Source organism: Rousettus aegyptiacus, unplaced genomic scaffold (assembly GCF_014176215.1).
Source record: "Rousettus aegyptiacus isolate mRouAeg1 unplaced genomic scaffold, mRouAeg1.p scaffold_m13_p_11, whole genome shotgun sequence".
Classification (NCBI taxonomy): Eukaryota; Metazoa; Chordata; class Mammalia; order Chiroptera; family Pteropodidae; genus Rousettus; species Rousettus aegyptiacus.
In genome coordinates this window covers 47,316,613-47,334,963 of record NW_023416286.1, presented here as the reverse complement: position 1 = coordinate 47,334,963, position 18,351 = coordinate 47,316,613, and the positions used below count along the sequence as shown (strand labels likewise).

Here is an 18,351-nt window from a genome sequence, read left to right as displayed (position 1 = left end):
GAGGAAAATATCTCCATATCTGGTGTGTTATTCTCAGGAGAGGCCATAGGCGTGGACTCCTTCACCCTCTATGGAATGGCGGGGTGTGCCTCAGCGCTTGTGAAGCCACAGAACCACTGGGTTCTCCTGGAAACTTATTTCATGTCAGGACAAAGGCATTGATTCCAAGTAGACCTGCTCTGCCTGGTTCTGAGTCTCTGTTCTCCTACTTCCTGGTGGTGTGACCTCAGGCAGAATCTTCTCTGGGCTTGGCGACTCAGCTGTAAAATTAGGTAACAAGTATATCTTCCTCTCAAGGAAGCAAAGATTAAAGAACCACATGTATCACATGCTTGGCCTGACCCTGGCAATACTTGGATGGGTTCTAAAGAGTAAAATGTGAGGCTTTGAAGAAATTCGTAGTTCATCACAGTCCTGGGCCTCTGAAACGTGCTTCTTGGCCATGAGTGGCCTAATTAGAGCTTTTGAGGGTAGACCTTACTCCTAGTGTCATCAAAGAGATGGGCTCCTTCTTTGGGCTTGAGCTCAGGAGTGAAGTAGGCATGCCACCAGAGATGGGGTTCAGGGAATCACAGGCTGCCAGAGATGGGGTACAGAAGTCCCTAGGCCACCAAGAGTAGAGTGTGAGGGGACTACAGGCTGCCAGAAATGGGATGCAGTGGGCCACAGACCACCAGAAGTGGTGTGAGGGCATCCATAGGCCACCAGAGATGGGATGCAGGGAACTCAGGCTACCAAAGGGATACTGCTTCACCATTGAGAGTTCGGGGACTATGTGCCCTGTCTAGAATGTAGAGAAATCCCAGGATGGTAGGCAGTGGAGACTCGTGCTGGGGTAGGGCTGCTAGGATGGGGTTGAGTAAACAGCTTCTGACATCTGGGACTTCCCATTCAAGGGCTGTGGCTGGGGCACAGCCATTTGGAGATGGACGTAAGGGCAGTTAAATAGCACGGGGGTTTTGGTTAAAGAGAGGAGCACTCAGTGCAGTTGTCTGATTGATTTAGCCTTTGTAATTCTAAAGAATGAGACATAATGTTCCCTTCCTGATAACCGATTCTAGCTTGCTGTTATATGTCCTCAGTCAGGTCCTAGTGAGCAGAAGCCCGTCACCATGCAGCAGGTGAGATAATTTAGTGCCCACCATACTGAGCTATCCCAGTGCAAGTCTGCCACTAAAATGCCAGAAAGTGGGACATAAGCAAATATTTAAATATTGTTTTGGAATCATGTTATGTTTTCTTCCAGGCAGTTTTGCATTTGTGCCTGTTCTAGAATAAATTTGATATTTTTCTGGCAGAAAAGAGAGTTAAAATGATTGAAAGATGCCATCAGATTATGGATTAGAAGAGCAGATGCTGTGGCTCTATCTGCTTCTTTCTAGCAAGGACTGTAGCTGGGAATTGAGAAACTGAATCCATCCAGAAAAACAGAACCTTATATTTTGGCATGGGCGGGAGGCAGTTCCTATGATGTGCATCTTGGAGCGGGGTGGAGGATGATAGTTTAAATGATTCAGTATTTGACATTCAGGTCCAGCTTGGCTGGCAGGAGTTAGCTGGAAATGCTAATTTATTCTTGACTTTTTTAAGAGATGGGCTCTGATGTTGGAGACAGGAAGGTGAAGAGATGGGAGATTTCTAAATCCAACTAAAAAAAAAACCAAATAAACCTAGGCTATCCATTTGAGTCCCAATTTTGCTTATGAAGGAGAGGAAGAACAATTAACTGTGTTAATTGCTTATGTCTTAGCCCCCTTGGCAGAGAACTCAGGGTCTCACTTGAATTTCAGAAATCCTGATAGTCTCATCACTTGTTCCTAGCACCACAAATACCCACTCCCCCTCGCCCCAATCTGTCATACCTGTTCCTCTTCCTTTCCGCTGACTTTGCTGGAATGTGTAAATTTAACTCCTACCTTTTCTACTTCCCTTCACTGATAGATTTGAGATTTCCCCTGAGGATATGGATTTCTTATTGGGGAAGGATTGTTATTCTCCTAATCATTTTTTCTCCAGACTCTCTTTCTGCTCCCTTACTTATTCTGCCTTGCCTGCTCTTCAGGGCCAGCTCTCTGTGACCTTTCATCCCCTCTGCCCTCTCTCTGTGGCCCTGGGCCTCTGCCGTATTAGCTGTTGCTGCCATTTGTTTTGTTTGTTTGTTTGTTTGTTTTTTTCATGGATTCCCTGTAATGTCCCTCAGATCTGTGGTTTTTAGCCTCCATTCTCATCTTTCCTTCATCATCTCTAGATCTTGTCTTATGCTTTAGCCAGTTACAAAAATACAGTAAATACGCAATGTAATGGATAGGTTCTGTACCTTTAAGCAAAATGACATATAATGAAACCAGTTTTATCATAGGCTAATTGATATAAACGCAAGTTAAGTTCCTATGGCATCTCACCAATGTTATAACAAAATGACATAGAATGAAATTTCATTATTTGAGGACCTGTCATATAGGGTTTATTTAAAAATTCAAATGCTATCAAAAAGTTAACAGCCATTTGATATCATAGTCCAAGGTGACTCTATTACATTTTGTTGATCGTTTTGGGGGTTAACTCACTAGACGTGTGTGTTTAAACATATATTACTCAGCTTTATATAAATGAACTCATATATTCTGTCCCCTGCAGTTTAGTCCACAATTTGTCTTAGATTTTTTCATGTTAGTAAATATAAACAGGTAATTTTTAAAAACTTTTAATGGGAAATTTCAAATGTACACAAGAGTAGAGAGAATGTGATGGCGATCCTTTGCATCCCTGTCACCACCCTGAGTACTCTCATCTCATAACCATCTTGTTCGTCCATGCTTCTCCTTTAGCCAGGTGATCGTGAAGCTGATTACAATCATGAGGTCATTTCATTAAATATTCTAGTATGTGTCAACAATAAGAACTCTTTACAAATACCCAGAACAACTAACAATAATTCATTGGTATTTCCAGTGTTTGGATTTCCCTTTTGTATCAAAATTTGTAAGCTTTGTTTGCTGATATCAGGATTTAGCATGGTATTTTGTTTGGATGCCTATTGTGTTGGCTGTCACAATGGCATCTTCTGGGCTCCTTTCTTCCCTGTCTCGGGTGTTCTGATCTTGTCACACTGATTTAAATAAAAATATGTATTTATTTTGAATTGTTTTCAGTAGAAGGCTCGATCCTGTTTGGCTGTTGCCAGAAACATTAGTTCTGGGTTTATTTTTTCCACTTTATTCTTTTATCCACTTTGAATCCATTTTTTATTTTTTATGGGATGAACCTTAGTTCTAACTCAAATTATTTTGCATAACGATCCATATCTCATTGCTTTGTAATATCACTATGGCGCTCTTTCTGTGGCAAGGACAGAAATTCATGGCAGCTGACTAACACAGGAAGCAGGCTGGTGCATGAACAGAGTGCTGGAGAGTGAGCTACATGGTCACCAACTTATTTACCAGTCTCTTAGACTGTTCTCTAACAGGTTACTCAAAACACCACCTGCAACTGCAGCATCGTTACCCCACAGTTTCTGTGGCTTGGGAGTCTGGCTTCAGCTGCACTGGCCCAGCAGCCCAGTACTCGAAGGTGTGGTACCCCGAGGTTCTGCATGGCTGGACTGCATCTGGGTTCACTTACCTGGTTTTTGGTAGGATTTGGTTCCCTGAGGGTTGTTGGCTGAAGCTTACCCTCAGTTCCTGGCCATGTGGGCCCCTCCATGGAGCAGTTCACATCAGAGTGGGTGAGCCAGGGAGGAGAGACAGACAGAAAGAGAGGGAGATAGAGAGGGAGAGACAAGCCAGCAAGACAAATCGCAGTCTCTTGAGACCTAATCTGGGCTTGGAAGATTTGGGCACCAGGTAAGGCCACACACAAGGGGATTGGGCAGAGAGGTGAAGTACTACAGGTGGAGGTCCACCTCCCTGGCATTGTGCACTTCCAGGTCTGCAGGGTGCCCACTCTCAGAGCCAGCCTCAGGCTGATTCTTGGACCTGCAGAAGGTCATCCATGGCTGAGCATTATTGATGGAACCAGGGGCTGTCTGTGTTCCTGTCTTCTCTGGAGTCTGAGGGAGGGCTACTCGGGAACCAGAGGATGGAACAGGTGGAGGGTGGGTCTCAGAAGGAGCCTGTGGGCACTGTTGCCAGGGAGGCCACAGGCTCTGCACAGCTTTCATATTGGTCCTGCTGTTTGGATGTTTGGGGGGTTGGTCTGCAGGCCTTTCAGTAACACTTGTGATATTGGTTAAAGTTTTATTTATTATGCAGTTTAATTTCCATTATTAATGTTTTCTACTCAGAAACGTGGTATGCATCTCTCATTGAAGTTAGGGAATTTTCTTTTTGGTTCTGCATACTTTGACATTGTTCCTGGGTAGTTTCTGTTTTTACCGTTACTGTGAAAGGGACTTAATTTTTATCTTTTATACCAGATTATTGCTGATGTAAAGACAAGCTATTGACATAATACTAAGCGTTCTAATGATTTTCATGAGGGCCAGTAATGATGAATTTTATCTTCTTGGCATCTTGTCTGATTGATACAGGTACCACCAGACAGCACTGATGTGCTCGGTTTTCCTTTGTGGTTCTTGAAGTGTTTCTGACCTTTCACAGTTAATCAGGATGCTGGTCATTGATGTATGCATGTGTAAACTCTCCTTCACAAAGGAGCCCATTATGATACAAGTAGACAGTGACCTTATTAAATGCATTGCTGAGGCAGTAGGGTAAGCAATAAATAAAGGTTTCTAATATTTACATTTGTGGAATTGTCTCTTACATGGTCGTTGTGGAAAATTTCATTTGCTGATGTTTTTGTGTAGTAAATATCAATAAGTGAGATTGTTTTGTAGTTTTCTTTTTCTGTAGTATTTTTTTCAGGGTTTAATGTCATCATGCTTTTTAAAATCTACTCTTCCTCATTTATTTGCCCCATCTTGTTTTCATGCTTCTGTCCTTGGAATCCAGCTGGCAAACTACCTGGCCCACTGTCTGTTCTTGTGAATAAAGTTTAATTAGAATGCAGCCTTGTCATTTTGATACTGCCTGTGGCTGCTGTGGTGCTGCAGCAGCAGAGCTGAGTAGTTGTGGCCAAGACCAATGACCTTCATGCCCATAATGCTGACTGTACGACTCTTCAAGAGGAGCTTTTTGACTCTTTTCTAAGCTGGTGGACCTATTCAGTCTGGGCTTCGTGTTCCTTGCCGCAGTGCTTTTCTTTCCAAGTGATGTCCTGCTTTTATAGGGCTTATAGCCTAGTGGGGAAAGAGGCAATAGAAAATAAATTAGTAACCTGTACAGTAAGTTAGAAAGTGTTCAGAGAGGACTAGGGTCAGAAGGCTGCACCTGGAGGAGGGCGGTGAGGATTGGGGCTACTGAGAGGTGTCATTTGATTTCCCTGAGTTATGCCCTGCCCGTCTCTTAGCAACAGCTGACCATCCCTTCTTTCTCACTGGACTCTCTCGTGCAAATAGTCAGCTCAGATCACCTTCCTTCACCTCCCTGCTCTGAGATGTGCCCTGCTTCTAGAGGTTTCATCTCTCCAACAGCCTTCTAAATGGGTGTGGCTGGATAGGTGGCCCCTACTCCCAGGTGCCTCTGTCTTGCTGAGAAGTTTGCCCTTTATCTTGCGGGCAATGAGAGGTAATCATGGTAAAGTGCATTTTAGAAAGCATGGGATAGGCTGGGAACGAAGAGACCAGTAGGTGATTCAGAGTGTGGAGGAGACGTGCCGAGGTCCTGGACCCATGGGTTAGGTCAATCCTTTCTGGGGGCCACTTGTGAAACTGTGTGGTCATAGCACCCTTCTTTGGTCTCCCACATATTAAATTGATTTGCATTTCTAAAGCCTGGAATATGGTAACCATTAGTAAAGTTTGCTCTAAATTAAGTACAATTATTCGATTCTTTAGTTTTCTTTTTTAATTGGTTCTCAACGTTTTCTAGCAATGTTATGTATTTTGGGAACATGTATGTTACTGTTATTGCTACTATTAACAGGATAGTTGTAGTTAATATAAGAATAACCAACTTTTATTTTTTTTAACTGAGCATAAAAAGCTAAATAAAGTTTTTTTTAATAAAAATTAAGGTTATGGCAAATGAGTGCTTTTGGTATTGGTTTATTTATCTGTTAATATATTTAGCACTTTGATGTTTCCTTATAGGAAGCTGAGTTTGGATCTTAAGTATAAAGATTTTGTAGGAAAATAAGTCCAATGCACTTACCTTAAAATTAATTACAATTTCAGTAATATCTTTTGAAAAATAAAAAACCTGTATTTTGATGTTTGTTATCAAGTACCTGTAGGTTATAGCCTCTGGGCTATAAGATGTAAGGAAGAAACCTGGTGGTATAACTAATACCTTTTCCAAGTCAGTATTTGTGGTTGTGTGATTGAACTTGTGTACAAACTATAAACCCATCAGAATGACTTCATGTTGGAAATCTCAAGGAGGCTATAATGGGATCCATTTTAGTATATCCTTGTGCTGATAATTGTGTTCCTGATAGTCTTGTATGTTGCATGGTCTTGGACTATCCTACTGTGTAAAGAACTTGTGGAGATGAAACAGGGCTGGGTCTTCATTCACAGCCCAGATACTTATTGGCTCCTGGAATCCTCAAGTTCTGAAAGGAGAAATTGAGCACAGTCGGAGTGTCATCCAGACAAGCCGGGCCTGCCGAAGAGAGAGCAGTAGCATGGATACTGAGGCTGGTTTGCGCCCTACATAAATCTTGTTTATATTAGCGCTGTCATCAGCAGACAGATCTTTGAAGGTTTTACTAATAACCACTTAACAATGACCACTTTTCAGCTTGCCCAAGACTTTCCTGTCTTGAGTACTGGTAGTCCAGCGCCCCAGGGGCCCTCAGAACCACCTTAGTCCTGGGCATACCAGGATGATTGGTCACCCTCTGCGTGTAATTTGAAAGGTTTGCATGTCATGCTGTAATTCTTGAAAAGGCCATGGGGGTGGTGAGGCTGGTGCTGCTGTCCCTGTTCTGCAGGTAGGAGTGATGGAGACTGAGACTTCAGACTCAACCAAGGTTATGCTGCACGAGAGCCAGCAGGTGGGTGTCCTGGGAATGAAGCAGAGTAGATGTGAACGGTCCTCTGCAGGTGACAGGCCAGATGTCGGGACTTGGTGTCTTATAGTTGACCACACATAAAGCAAATTAACATTACTGAGGTTTTTTTCAGGAAAGATGACAGTAATTTCCTACCATAGTTAGTTGGTTCTTGCTGTGCTTCACCATTATCAGCCAGTGAGGTCTTCATTACATATTTCAGTTGTCCTTTGGGGCTCATGTTCCACAAAGGGGGCGGTGTTTTAAGAAAGCACCATTATGAGAAGGATGAGGCTGTAGTTCTGGGGATGGTGATGGGTTAGGGGTGACAATATTGATGACCGTCCTATGTGTACCTGAGTTAGCTTGTGAAGGTTTGAGATAGACCAGCTTCTCTCCTGAATTCAGTGTTGTCATAAATGGTTCTACTGTAATGTTCTTAAAGGGATGAGGTGGGGCTTTGCCCATCGATGCTAGTGCCATTACAGTCTTCCCCACATCAGCCACTGCATAAGGAAAGTGGTCCCAGGTGGAGCTGTGAGCCTGCAGGCTGGGTGGAGACAGATGTCTGAGGATGCCATTTCCACATGTACCCCAGTACGGGCGGAGTTGTCTCTGGTTTGGGTTGGTCTTCAAGCCCACACATGATTTCTATTATCTTCATAGAGAGCAGAATTAGAAAGAATGGGGGTTTGATTTGGGAAAATCTGTTGTTCTGTATCTCTGGGAGTTTAAGAGTAGGATGAACTAGTAGTATGGGAACTAGTTTAGATTAGTCATATGTAGAAGCTAGTTGACCTTGAGAGTCTGTTCTGCTTTGCAATAGCAACCTTCCACCTTGCTGACCAGATGCCACTGTAACTCACTTATTCCCAAGGTTCTTGCTCCTTACAGAAAGGACTTGTAAAATGTTGTTTAAGATCAGGAAACCTAGATAAACTATTTTGGCCATGACCATTTGTCTTTGACAGTTTGCAATTGGTCATATTAGATCAAGACATTTGAACCAAAGCTGCATGTAGCTGTTAAGGTTTGCTTTAAAAATAACTTAGCAACTACTCAGTTAATGAAAAGAAGTACTTTTTTTTGTTCTGAGGCTCTGACCATCCTGAGGTTCTTTGCTCTGTTCTCAGGCCATATTACCTGTTCACTTTCAAGATAGTTGAATGAATTTTCATGCCCACCTGTAGTGTGCCTCTGCCAACCTCAGACATTACCATGTACTGATTTAATAAATAAAAAGTATTTCATTAATATCTTAAGGGTTAAGCTTTAAAGGCTGAGATGTTCAAATGATATCAGGCCCATTATCACAGCCAAATAAATAACTCATGGGCTAAGGTGGCCCCACATGGCTCCCTGCACTGAGGACCCAGGCAGTTCCCCTCATGGCTTTCTGCAGTTGTTTGCATAATGGTGACCATTTTATTTTTTTAATGTGTTATTTTATACCACCCTCTGACAAAGATGGTGTGATAACAACTTTAGCGTTATCACTCTATTAGCTGTTTTTATAATGACTATTGTTGCTTTCTGCAGGCCGGTCTAATTGAAGCCAATGGGGAACTAAAGGTCTTCATAGACCAGAACCTTAGTCCTGGAAAAGGTAAGGACACCTACTTTGGAAACATGAGTTTGTTGATAAGTGTGTTAAGTTTGGTGTATATATGAATTTCTCTGATACAAAAGCCCCTTGTCGACTATGGAACTCCCCCCCCACCCTTTAGGAGCTCTCTTGCCTGGGGACCCCCCAGACAGACTGGGGTGGAGTAGCATTCAGAACTCAGTCAGACCCAACCGACCACTTGCACAGACATAACAGTGGTTCAGTTTATTTAGGTTTGTAAGTCACATACTATTTGCAAAACTTCAGGAAATATAGAAAAGCGTAAAGAAGAAAACACAGGTCACTTATATTCCTCTACTTCATGGCTGAGGGTGGGGGTGTATGCTCTCCAGGAGTTCGCTCTGTGGCCAGCCACACTGAAGCATATGGAAACAAACTCCCATCTAGGGGATCACTGTGCGGTGCACACCTCATGTTCAAACAAGAGTCTTCATGTCAGTAAGCCATGTGTGTATCTTTAGTAGTTCTTTGGAGATCAACATTTTTCTGCATCACTGGAATTCAGGGAGGATGGGTTAAAGCCACTTTTCCCAGGGGTCGCACAGTTTCCCATTTAAAAGTGACATGTGGTGAACTTCTGAAAACATGTATATTCGAGTATACTGGTTTTTCCCTCAGATAAAGCTGTAGACATGGAATTGCTGGATCAAAAAGATGGACCTTTAAAGTGTCGACTTGTGACACTCAGCTGATTATAAAGCTGTGTTGGCGTGGAGCTTTGATAGCAAGTTGGTGCAAGCCCATTTCCGTGCAGCTTGTTATAATGTTGAGAGAAGACCTGTGGGAGAGCCTGCTTCATCTAAAGAGATTTTGTTTGCAGAGCTGGGTGAGGTCGCTAAGCATGGCACCAGCTTTCATGTCTGCTTTATCTGTGTCAGCCAGGCTGGGGGCCGAGAAGCCTTCCAGTGTTAAGGTTTAATTCTGTTTAAGGATTACTTCTTTCTTTTTTTTTTTTTTTCTATTGATTATCATGCATAAAATTAGACTTTGACTGTAAGAATTAGGCCTTAATAAATGACCTCTTGATGCCTACTAATACCTTGGGGGAATCTAAATGTGGTGCTGCGTCCCCATTTTGTCTTCCTGCCATATCCCAGCCCCTTCATGTCCATCTCTTGCTGGTGAGTGCTAGATGGGAACCCATCCATTTCCTTCATACACAACCCTCCCCCATTGGCCAGGTCCCCATGTAACTGAGCAAGTCCTGCGTATCCTGGACTAGTGGGCTCATACTCTGTCCCCTCTGATGCATTGGGGCCTAACTTTCAGATGCTCATGGAGGCTCTGCAGAGCCTCGTGCACATGGCCACAGGCTGGCCACCCTTGCTGTCTGCCTGTACCCTGTTCAGGGCTCAGCTGATCCCTTCTCCTCGCACACCAGCCACCCTTCTCTCTGGACCAGGGTTCTGGGCCTCTGGCCCATGCCTGCTCTCCTGGTTCCCTGGTTCTGGAACGTTGTGCTTTTTTGCGATGCCTTCCTCTTTTCTGTCTTGTCCCAGGATGGAGAGCCTACTCAGGGATTTGTTGCACACTTTCTAACTTGATACCTTGTAAATGCTAAGTTTGGTGTTCACAGGTTGTTGGGGTGAAAAAGTCAGTGTAATTAGGCATTTAAATAATTTTCAGAAATTTGAGGCATGTCATTTTCTATTAAAGGGATAAAACAAAAATAATAATGAAAAAATCCACAAACTTTACTCCCTTGGAAATGATGGAAGGCTTGCATTCTGGTATTTATTTCAATTTCCTCTGTTGTTTGGATACTCCCAAGTAAGCTTACTTATGACCACACACTGGCTGTCTCTTTTTCCTTTCTTACGAACCAATCTGCTTAAATCCTACTGAGCTTAATTGTGAGCCAAGTAGTTGAATTGGATGGATCGGGAAATAATATTTTCTTGACTCTGCTAAAATATGTTGTTGTTAGCTCCTTGCGCCATTTAAAAACACAACATGTCCCTCTTGGGTGTGGCCCGGGAGTCCTGTAGCCCGATCTTACCCTGTGAGCTCTTCAGTATGTTCTTCCAGCCTTATTTGTCCCACTGTCCTTTGTCATGCTGGTCCTGAAAGCTCTGACATTGGATGCCTCCGACTGTTACCTAGTCCTCCCTTGTTCTGACCAGGCTCTTTCTGGTCACATGGTGAGCATTGGACTTGCAAAGATACCCTTCCGTGGGTCTTCAGGCTTCTCATTCTGCTTCAGCAGTTCTGTCAGGACCAGTGCGGCCTCCTCGGCACTCTGGGCTCCTTGCCTTCTCTTGAGGCCCATCCCTTCCACTCACAGCAGTATTTTCAGTGAGAGAAAGCACACAGTAACATCTTCACTATCCTGCTCCCCAGCTCTTCTCCCACCCACACAGGTGAGTGGCACCACATTTCTCCTGCTCCTTCCAGGGAATTAGTTTTTAACAAATGGAGCCATTCTGCTGTTCTGGCTTATGGGGGCTTGGACATGGAGGGAGCAGGACAGGGCCATCAGGCCACTGCCCTTGTGCACTGACAGAAAGGGTTTCAGCAGCAGCCCTCTTTTGCTTATGGTTCAGCAGTTTTAAGGATGATTTCACACAGTGTTGTACTAACTTGAGTTGTTCACTTTGGGTTATTTATTAGTATTTTACTAGCTGAGGAGCCCCACGAGTGTCACACTGGAATGTCATTTGATTCAGTGGTTACTAGGGGTACTTTCTGAGGTGCAGTTGGCAAAGGCTTGGGGTCATGGTGAGTGAGGCCCATGGTGCGTAAAGCCCACCGTCCCAGCACAGGCTTGTCCAAGAGCCCAGGGGAGTGGTGAGCAGCATGACCCAGAGAGTCAGTCTCTCTTGGGTAACTGTGAAGGAGCAGGAACTGGTTCTCACTGTGGAGGTCTGGGTAGTAAGAGTAGGATGGTTATATGGAGGAGACTGAGGCCTGGGCCAGGATAGAGACTGGGCCTTCCAGGGATAGAGACCAGTCTCACTTTCTGCCCCGCACCCTATACCTGTGGGGCCAGTTCATCATTGCTCTGAGGCCCATGCTTTAGGAATTCTGGAGCAGGCCAGCACCTGAGTATTACCACTTCCTGGGAACCTTGCTGCCCTTGATTGAGAACCTGCGACATTCTGAGATGAGGCCAGACACAGCATCCAGTTTCTGCTGCTTCTGTTCCTACTGGAGTTCTGGCTTTGACCTGGGTCCTGCTGTGCTCCTGCTACGCTCTGGCTCTCTTGCCCCATTGAGGTTCCCATCCTAGCTCCACTCCCAGTTTCAGCCTCCCAGCATCACTCTGCTCCTGGCCACTTGCTCCTTTCCTTGCTGCTGCGTTTCCAGACCCCTGTAACAGTCAGGGTTCTTCAGAGAGACAGAGCTGGTAGATGTCATGTCTATGAAAGAGGTTTGTTTCAAGGAATTGGAGTGATATGAGGCTGACAGTTGTAATAAATGCAGGGTAGGCCAGCAGCTGGAAACAGGCAAGAACTGCAACTGCAGTCTTGAAGCAGGATTCTTTCTCATAGAAACCTCAGATTTTGCTCTTAAAGCCTTCATCTGGTGAGATGATTATCCAGGGTGATCTCTTTTACTTAAAGTCAACTGATTGTCAATGTTCATCACGTCCACAGTGAGCTTCCATAGCAGCCCTGGTTTTCGGTTGGATAAATGGGGACTGCTGCCTCAGCAAACTAACACATGAAGTTGATCATCACATCTTTCAAGACTCAAAAACCTCTATTTCTCCCCAGAAGAATGCACTGAACTCATAGCCATTGCATCCATAGTCTTTGAAAGCAAGAGGCCCGAATACAGAGTTTTAGACAGTAAGTTCAGTGTGCAGTTTTAATTGGGGCAGCCATCTAGGTTGCTTCTGATTATTTGCTCATGGCCATAATGCTGTATGAACCTTTGCATGCACATTTATTTTCAGGCTTTGGGCAGACACTTAGGAGTAGCAACTAGGTCACATAGCAAATGTGCATAGCTGTAGTATTTTGTATCCAGTTGCTCTACATCCTCAGCAATGTTTGATGTTGTCAGTGTTTTTTACTTTATGTGTCCAAATTGATCTTTCTTCTTACTCCCTTCACTCCTGCGGACCCGCGCTGCTGGAAAGAGTCTGTCCACGGTATTTTGCCGGCCACCAAAGGCCCTTCCCCTCCCTGGCATCTTGTCCCACAGAAGTTCCTGGCCTGGCCAGTCTTCTCACCTATGTTTCTCATGGTTCCTACTTGAGTCTTCTCTTCTCTTGACCAAACAGCTGTAGGGTTCAGGCCGCCTTCCTCTACCACTGAGTTGCTCATGCACCCTTGCTGACCGTCTGCTCCCTGTTCATCCTCTGCACAGACCTAACCTGGGGCCACAGCTCAAGTTCCCTGTTTTCTGTAATTATCTATGTTTCTCTCTGCACTTTGTCATCCTTGCTGCCTTTTCATATTGAAAAGTTTTTATTGTACAAATAAATGCTCACTGAAAAGTGGGAACACTTCAACACCTGATTTCCATGCAGGTAGTGCTTTGAGACAAGGGTAGTGTCCTCTCCATGCCGTTGTGTAACTTCGGTTTACTCTAGCTGGGCCATTTGTATCAGTTTCTGATGCCACCTTTTGTTACCTGACATCTTTTTAATGGCGAGCTGTAATACCTGTTGACTGATTACCGACATAAACCTCTTTTTTTCCTGAAGAGCTCTAAGGCCCTGTGGGCTAGCTATGTGTAGGTTACTGTCTCAGCTTATGGGAGGCAAGACCCATTTCTGCACACACTTGCTTTAACCTAAAACATTGCTTCCTAATTATCATCCCTGTCTAACTGATGAGAGGGCATTCTTCTGTGATGTGTCTTTTCCTCCTATTTCAGTATTGTCTCTTAGCTTTAGAGCAGGGTTCTAAGGCATGAGAGATGAAAATGCAACAGCGATGTGTGGCCGAAAACTTAGTGTTCCTTTATAATTCTTGAGACATGGTAATAGCACCTTCCCATTATCCCACATGTACACACACATGCACATACACACTCAAATGCATGGTGGGGAAATTCAAACTGCTCTTTCTGCAGCAGTTGGGAGTAGAGAGCCCGACTGTAGGAGGAAGTGGCAGAACTTTCAGTAGGCCCCTCCAACAGTTGCCCTCCTGGGGAGTGTGGAGTAGAGGCATCAGCTTGGTGTCTCCTCCCAGCCTCTGTTTTAACTCAAAGGACATTCATTCATTCATTAACTTTTTAAAAGTTAAATTTATTGGGGTAACAATGATTAATACAATTATATAATTTTCAGGTATACATTATAATTTCATATCTGTATATTCTATTGTGTGTTTACCACCCAAAGTCCAGTTTCCTTCAGCTACCATCTATTTGATGCGCTTTACCCATGTCACCCTACGCCTACCTCCCTATATTTGACCACCTTTACCGTGTCTACCTCACCCCTCTTCCCCCACTCCCTGCCCTCTGGTAACCACTAGTCTATAGTTCATGTCTCTGAGTCTGTTTGTCCTGTTCATTTGTTGATTTTAGGTTTATATCACACATATAGGTGATATCATGTGATTTTCAACTTTTTCTGTCTGGTTTATTTTGCTTAGCATGATTATCTCGAGGTTTATTTTGCTTAGCATGGTTATCTGATTATCTTGTTGCTGCAAATGACAGTATTTCATAACTCTTCTTATTACTGAATAATATTCCATTGTATAGAAGTACCACAGCTTCTTTAGCCAGTCATCTATTGTAGGACACTTCGGTTGCTTCCATGTCCTGGCCACTGTGAATAGTTCTGCTATGAACAGCAGTGTGCAAATATGTTTTCGGATATGGGTTTTCAAGTCTTTGGGGTAAATACCCAGTAAAGGGATTGCTGGATCCTATGTTAGATCAATTCTTAACTTTTCGAACACCCTCCATACTGTTTTCCATAGTGGTTGTACCAATTTGCAGTCCCACTAGCAGTGTATGAAGGTTCTTTTTTCTCCACATCCTCTCCAGCATTTGTTATTACTTGTCCTGTTGATTATAGATATTCCAACAGTTACAAGATGGTATCTCATTGTGGTTTTGATTTGCATTTCCCTAATAGCTAGCAATGTTCAGCATCTTTTCAAATATTTCTTGGCCATCTGTATGTCCTGTAAGGAGAAGTATCTGTTCAGGTCCTCTGCCCATTTTTTTGATTGGATCATTTGTTTTTTTATTGTTATTGAGTCGTATGTGTTCTTTATATATTTTGGATATTAGGCCTTTAATTGGAAGCATTGCTTGCAAATATATTTTTCCATTCGAATGGTTGTCTCTTTACCTTGTTGACAGTTTCTTTTGCTGAGTAGAAGCTTTTTAGTTTGATGTAGTCCCAGCCATTTATTTTAGCTTTTAATACCCTTGCTTTTGAGGTCAAATTCATAAAATCTTCTTTAAGTCCAAGGTCCTTGAGTTTAGTTCCTATGTTTTCTTCTATGCACTTTATTGTTTCAGGTCTTATATTCAGGTCCTTAATCCATTTTGAGTTAATTTTGGTGTGTGTTGATAGACAACAATCTAGTTTCATGCTTTTGCAGGTGGCTTTCCAGTTTTATTGAAGAGGCTTTGCTTTCTCCACTGTATGTTTTTGGCTTCTTTATCAAAAATTATTTGCCCATATAAATATGGGTTTACTTTTAGACTGTCGATTCTGTTCCTCTGGTCTGTGTGTCTGTTTTGCTGCCAATACCATACCGTTTTGATTACTGTCACTTTGTAGTAGAATTTGAAGTCGAGTGATGCCTGCAGATTCATTCTTTTTTCTCAGGATGGCTTTGGCAATTCGAAGTCTTTTGTGCTTCCTAACCCAAAGGACATTTAAAGCATAGTAGTGACATCTTTCCCTGTAAACCTTGCTCCTGGGTATGATATGATAATTATTCTTCTGTTAAATGTGGGCCAAGGAGTTAAAGAGCTGCTCTTCAGAGAAGTGGTGGGGAAGTCACTTGAAATGCAGGGACCTTGCAGCTAATTCTGCCAGAGGGCAGCCCTTGCCCTGCAGCATACCTCAGCTTGAATACCCTGAGGAGCTACCTGCCCAGCCCTTCTCACAAGTTTACATGAAAGCATGTCTGCGTGTGGTGAGTGTGGCTGCTGTGATGGCTCAGGAAGGAAGCTCCTCCTCTGTGCTTGAGAACTGAGAATGCTGTTCTGGCTTTTCCGATGCCCACCAACACCGCTTGTAGGCAGCACTGGCTCTCACCTGTGGCAGAACCATGAAGACACAGCATGTAAGATGGCCATGTTCTTGTGATCCGTTTGGCCATGTTAGCAAACAAAATATTTGTAGCATGGTTGACAAAAATGGTAACTTTTAAAACATTAAGTCCTGAAAAATTTTTAATGTTTTGTTAAAATTATTTTTAAGAAAACACTAAACCTTATGCTTTCTTAATTGAAGATATCTTAAAACCTATAGACACCAATAGAATCTGATTATTAACTATAAGTATATGTTTATATAATGTTTTTAGAATTTTCTCTTTTTGTTAATGGTTCTAGCAAGTCATACTGTATATATTCTTAACTAATTTTCTTGGCAAGAAAGGAATTCTTCATTTCATAAAGTTACATGTGAAATATTTTGTTATATAGTTCCTTCAAAAAAGGCTGTGCAGTACATTTTATAGTTGAAACAATATTTTTTCTAGTGAGTAGATTCCTAGGCTGTGTTACAATTTAGTCCATTTTGTAACTGAAATGTTCATCTTCCCCACCCCCGCCATAAATAGATTGCATGTGGCAGTCTTTATTTGAAAAATGTGTTAAGTGTTATAATTTTTATGGCCATATTAAACCAAAAATGAAACACCATTTTATCCTTGAGATTGACGAAAAGCAACAAGTCTTACCGAGTCAATAGCTGGCAGAAACCTGGGAAACACCAGCTGCTAGGGTGTATATGTGTGTGTGACATGGTGTGTGTGCATATGTGTTTGCATGTACATTTGTGGTGCGTGTGGGTCTGTGTGCATGCGCATAGAATGGCCATTTGGAATTACTGTGGTGATTCCTGTAACACAAGGTCATTTGGAATTCAAGTTCCCTTTGGTGTGTCCACATGAGAGAAACCAACTGGTAGAAACTCGTATTCAGCAGTAGAAGGCCTCTCGTGTTAACTGCCGTGTTTTAGTAGTAGTAGCATACTGAGAGCATTTTTGTATAACATGTAGTAATATTATAATGGAATAGGAGCACAGCATTAAAGGAAATCAGCTACATCTCTCTATGGAAAAGTCTCAAAACCAACAAATGAAGTTACAGAATTCGTTCAATATATACCATTTTCTAAATTTTAAAGGTTCAGACAGACAATATTTAAATCATCCTTGGATTTACGGATGTGTGTTGAAGAGTATGAAAAATGGACTGAATGCGTCTATCAAGCTGTGGCAGGGCCCGTTGAGGGACAGGGTGGGGCTGGCCTGGGAGCTGTAAAGTTAGCTGTACTGCTCAAGTCTTCAGTAAATACAGTAAAATACAACAGTTAACTCTAGGTGTACAAAATTAAGACTGCAAACCAATTCTTTGTATTTGAAGTTTATCACTCAAAAACACAGGGGGGGGAGAAAACCTGATGGGAACAACAGATGGTGTCAGAAAGCAGATGGAAGAAAAGGGGGCCCTGGCCCCAATCCACTTATACCTCAATACTCTGCCATTGCCCCCAAACCCTCAGAGTTCTTCTTTCCCCAGCTGGGACATAAAATTGAGGTCCCATACAGGTGCTCTTAGCATGTTATTTTATCAAAAGACACGTAACTTTTGGTTCTGGGGTGGATTGTGTGGTCCTGTTTAGTGGGCAGGTGTGGCTGGACTTGTAGGTCTGACTATAGAAGATAACCACCTGCTCCTGTTTACTAATGTGTTGACTTCCACAAATTTGATGTTCAAAGTAAGCTATAAAATATGTCAGAAGAATTGCCTGAACTGCTGATGTTGACAGTGACTCTGTATAAGCTTCTGAACTCTAAGATCCATTTTCTTTATTCAAAATCATTAAAAGTTAGGGAATCACTGGCAAATTTACAAAAAAAGAAAGAACTTGCAATGTTATCTTTTTTAATTATCAATTTAGTATTCTTGGAAACTTGTTACTCATCTATATGTGAATCTAACTGTACTTTAAATCTCTTAATGTAAAATAGAATAACTTTTATATTTTGAAATGCCTTTCATATATCTAAGATGATTTTAAAAATATTTGCTTTTGGGGGTGGGTCCATAGTGTAGTGGTTAGCACGTCTGCTTTACATGCAGAAGATCCTGGGTTTGCGCTCCAGATGGAGCCACGGACCATACCCCTCAATACCCTGGGTGCACCAGGCCACCGGTGCACGCTGAGAGCATGTGGGAGGAGATGCCTCACCCTCACAGGTCCAGCTCTTAAAAAGGGGAGACAGATAACATCTGTAGGTCAGGGGTGGAAGTCAGGGGGTAGGGAACTTAAGAGGGGGAGAAAATTTGCTTTTGCTAAGATACAGATCTCTATTTTTAGAGGGGAAAAAATCAGATAAACTTATTTTTTTTTATAGAAAATAATTTAAATATCTGTTGGTATTGGTCAAATATTAATATTTATCCAGTTACATTGAAGGATGAATATCTGTCTTACTCAATTTAGGTTATTTTAGAGAAATGTTCCTATGTAGCAGCAAAATTAATTGCTTATTGAATTTTGAAGA

At 42.6% G+C, this 18,351-nt stretch overlaps 1 protein-coding gene across 5 annotated transcripts in view; it reads left to right on the top strand.

Moving 5' to 3' along the window:
* The window catches only part of TFDP1 (transcription factor Dp-1), a 45,023-nt gene that overhangs the window by 10,852 nt on the left and 15,820 nt on the right, over positions 1 to 18,351 (top strand). For 3 of the 5 annotated variants that reach the window (XM_036228778.1, XM_016151950.2, XM_016151952.2), the window contains exon 3: positions 8,599 to 8,665. In XM_036228778.1, coding sequence (XP_036084671.1) covers positions 8,599 to 8,665 — 67 coding nt within the window. Of the gene's footprint in view, positions 1 to 6,999; positions 7,063 to 8,598; positions 8,666 to 18,351 lie in introns of all 5 variants that reach the window. The other 2 variants (XM_016151948.2, XM_016151949.2) reach the window with 1 other exon arrangement.